The sequence below is a fragment of the Alligator sinensis genome, unplaced genomic scaffold, assembly GCF_000455745.1.
Source record: "Alligator sinensis unplaced genomic scaffold, ASM45574v1 scaffold1504_1, whole genome shotgun sequence".
NCBI lineage: Eukaryota > Metazoa > Chordata > Crocodylia > Alligatoridae > Alligator > Alligator sinensis.
In genome coordinates, this window is record NW_005844773.1 from 1 (window position 1) to 2,752 (window position 2,752).

General features: G+C 58.6%; 1 protein-coding gene across 1 annotated transcript; it reads left to right on the forward strand.

Moving 5' to 3' along the window:
- The first annotated feature begins 26 nt into the window (after nucleotides 1–26).
- Nucleotides 27–2,746, forward strand: LOC102380236 (interleukin-17B-like). The gene is made up of 2 exons (XM_006039367.3): nucleotides 27–510; nucleotides 899–2,746. The coding sequence occupies exons 1-2, from the start codon at nucleotides 137–139 to the stop codon at nucleotides 1,146–1,148; spliced, it is 624 nt and encodes a 207-aa protein (XP_006039429.2). The 5' UTR covers nucleotides 27–136; the 3' UTR covers nucleotides 1,149–2,746.
- Nucleotides 2,747–2,752: the final 6 nt, after the last annotated feature.

Sequence of the window (2,752 nt, forward strand, 5' to 3'; positions counted from 1 at the left end):
AAATTACCATTTTCAGGCCTCCTTTCTGTCCAGACCCTAGATGGCCACCTGGTTTGCCCATGCTGGTGTCCAGCTCTGACTACATGCAAGAATCCCCTCTCAGGCACCCACATCCCAGTAGAAGGGTGGATTAAGCATGGGTCAGCGCTGGGAAAGTTATACCCTGTCCCACCTTCCTTTGCAGCTTCTGCTCTGTGCTTTCTCCTTGGCCTTCATGCCAGCTGCCTTCACAGAAGCAAAAGACCGAAGCAAAGCAGTCAAAGGAAGGAGAGGACAGGCTCGGGACAGGGTCCAGCTCCCGGGGGCCCAGACCTCCCCCCCAGACCCCAGGCTGAAGGCAAATGCATTGGCCATGGATGATACATACACCATGGTGGAGGAATATGAGGAGAGCATTCAGGAGATGGTACGCCAGCTGAGGAACAGCTCGGAGCCCCCTGACACCAAGTGCCAGGTCAGCCTGGGACTCTGGAGTCCCAACAAGAGGAGTCTGTCTCCGTGGGCCTACAGGTGAGGCTGCAGGGCAAAGCACCACTGGGATGGGTGCTCCCCAGCCCGGGTAAGGCCCTTCCGCGCACAGAACAGGGCTCACAGCTGACGGCAACCCCAGTTAGATAGTGTGTAACCCTACAGTGGGCACTAAGCCCACTTCACAAGCTGCTGCTCCATTGCCACAGGACCACGTTCCTCCATTTGTGGCTAGTGCAGCACAGGCAGCCAGGCAGAGAGAGCTCCAGCAAGCCCCTTTCTCCATGAGGAGGCTTGCTCCTTGCATACCCAGGTCCTGGCTTGCAGTTTTTGTGGCACCCATACCCGTTTCCAAGGAGGAAAACCCTACCTATTCCAATGGGGCCTGCCCAGGCTGAGCCGTGTCCCTGCACCCTCTCTTCTTTCACAGCATAAATCACGATGCAATGCGGATTCCCACGGACATCCCAGAGGCGCAGTGCCTCTGTGTCGGCTGCATCAACCCCTTCACTATGCAAGAAGACCGCACCATGGCCAGCATCCCCATCTACAGCAGGCTGCCTGTCCGCCGCCTGCTATGCCAGCCAGGGGCCAAGGCCCCCAGGAAGAAGAAGGGTTGCCACAAGAAGTACAGGATGGTCATGGAGACCATCGCCGTGGGCTGCACCTGCATCTTCTGAGGGAGGACAAGCAGGTCTTCCCAGCTCTCCCACACCCCCATGCAGAACTAACCTGAGGCCTTTGGGCCTGGAGAGCAGCTGCCGTCTAAGCAGCCACTTCTCATTACAGCCATTTTGCAAGGGCCCCAGCTGGGGCCCCCCAGGAGAGAGGTTAACAGGGCCTGGTGCATGTGGGGAAGACCCAAGTAGGTAGGAAGCAGCTACTTAGACCCATAGAGTTTTCCCCTTCACTCTCACATCTCCCTGCTGAGCCTGGAGCATAACTGCAGCATGCAGCCCCCAGGAGCTGGCTGGGTGGGGTAGCCAGCACCCACACAGCTCTCAGCAGCTCCCAACATGCAGCCACCTCACTTACCTTTTGGGCAGTGCATGGCACAGCTGCACACCTGTGCTGTTTCCTGGCAGCTCAGCAGCAGCAAAAGAGAGAGGTAACCAGAATCACGGAGGAGGGGAGGAGGAAACAGCTGCTAACCAGGGCCCTCAAGCAGAGGGAAAAGGCTCTCAGTCCTGCCTGCCTTGGGAGCTGCAAACAGCACCTGCCTCTTGTTCCCACCCGCTCCAGATAGTCCATCTCCCCCAGCTGAGGTCAGGGCTCAGGTGGGCACTCCTCCCACAGCACCTCACAAAGGCATCACCGTTTTCAGGCTGAGGGCACCCAGGTCTTACCCTGAAAGGGAGGAAGCTTTGCTAACAGACCTTCACCTGCCTCAGGCAGGCACCAGCTCCAGCCCAGTTCCTACCTGCTGCTGGGGTGGGGCCTCTCCACCATCAGCAGCTGGACTGGCCCAGCCCTCCCCAGGTGCAGAGGCGGCAGCTGACGGGCTGCCTCCTGCTCCCCACAGCTGTTCCCATAAGGCTCTGGGTGCTGGTGAGAGTATAGGCTAGGAGCACCCAGGGGCAAAGGCTGTTGCAGCAGGGGTGCTGCCAGGAGGCATTTAGGGGAGTGTCTGAGGGAACAGGGCTGGAGACAGCTGCTTCTACTTTGCTCCTCAGGCTCCTTGCAGAGCCTGCATGGCTGGGCAGGGCAGCACAGGTCTAGGACCTTAGCGGTGCCGTGAGCAGAACCCGGGCTCCTGGGAAGCCAGGCTGTGAAGTACCAGGCCCTTGTAGATGCTGGGCCTGTGGTGCTGCACTCAGCTAACAGCCTTATGTCACGTGAGCCAGGACCAGCTCAGTTCACTAGGCTCCACTGTCCATAGTACCCAGGCTGGCAATATCTGACAGCAGGGTCCTGGATGGAGCAGGAAGCCTGGATGCCTGTCAAGGACTTAAGGAAGCAAGGGCCAATCTGGACAGCCCCACACAGATCTGAGGGGCATGGACTCCATCATGCAGAGCAGGCTACAACTTCTGGAAGACAGGCATGAGAGGCCATTGGGAGGGGGCAAAAAGGCAGCTGGGAGATTGAGCAAAGGCAGGGCATTGGTTTTTCACCCCAGTGAACTACAGTCAGGATGCAAAGCCAGGGAAAGGGGTGGTTCCTGGCTGGTCTTTGCTCACTAGTGAGGTTAACATCCAGCTCCTTGGGTTTTCAGTCTCCTGCCCTTGCTGTTGGGAGCCCATCTCCCCCACCCCAGCCCCTGCCATGCCCTCTACCATATCCA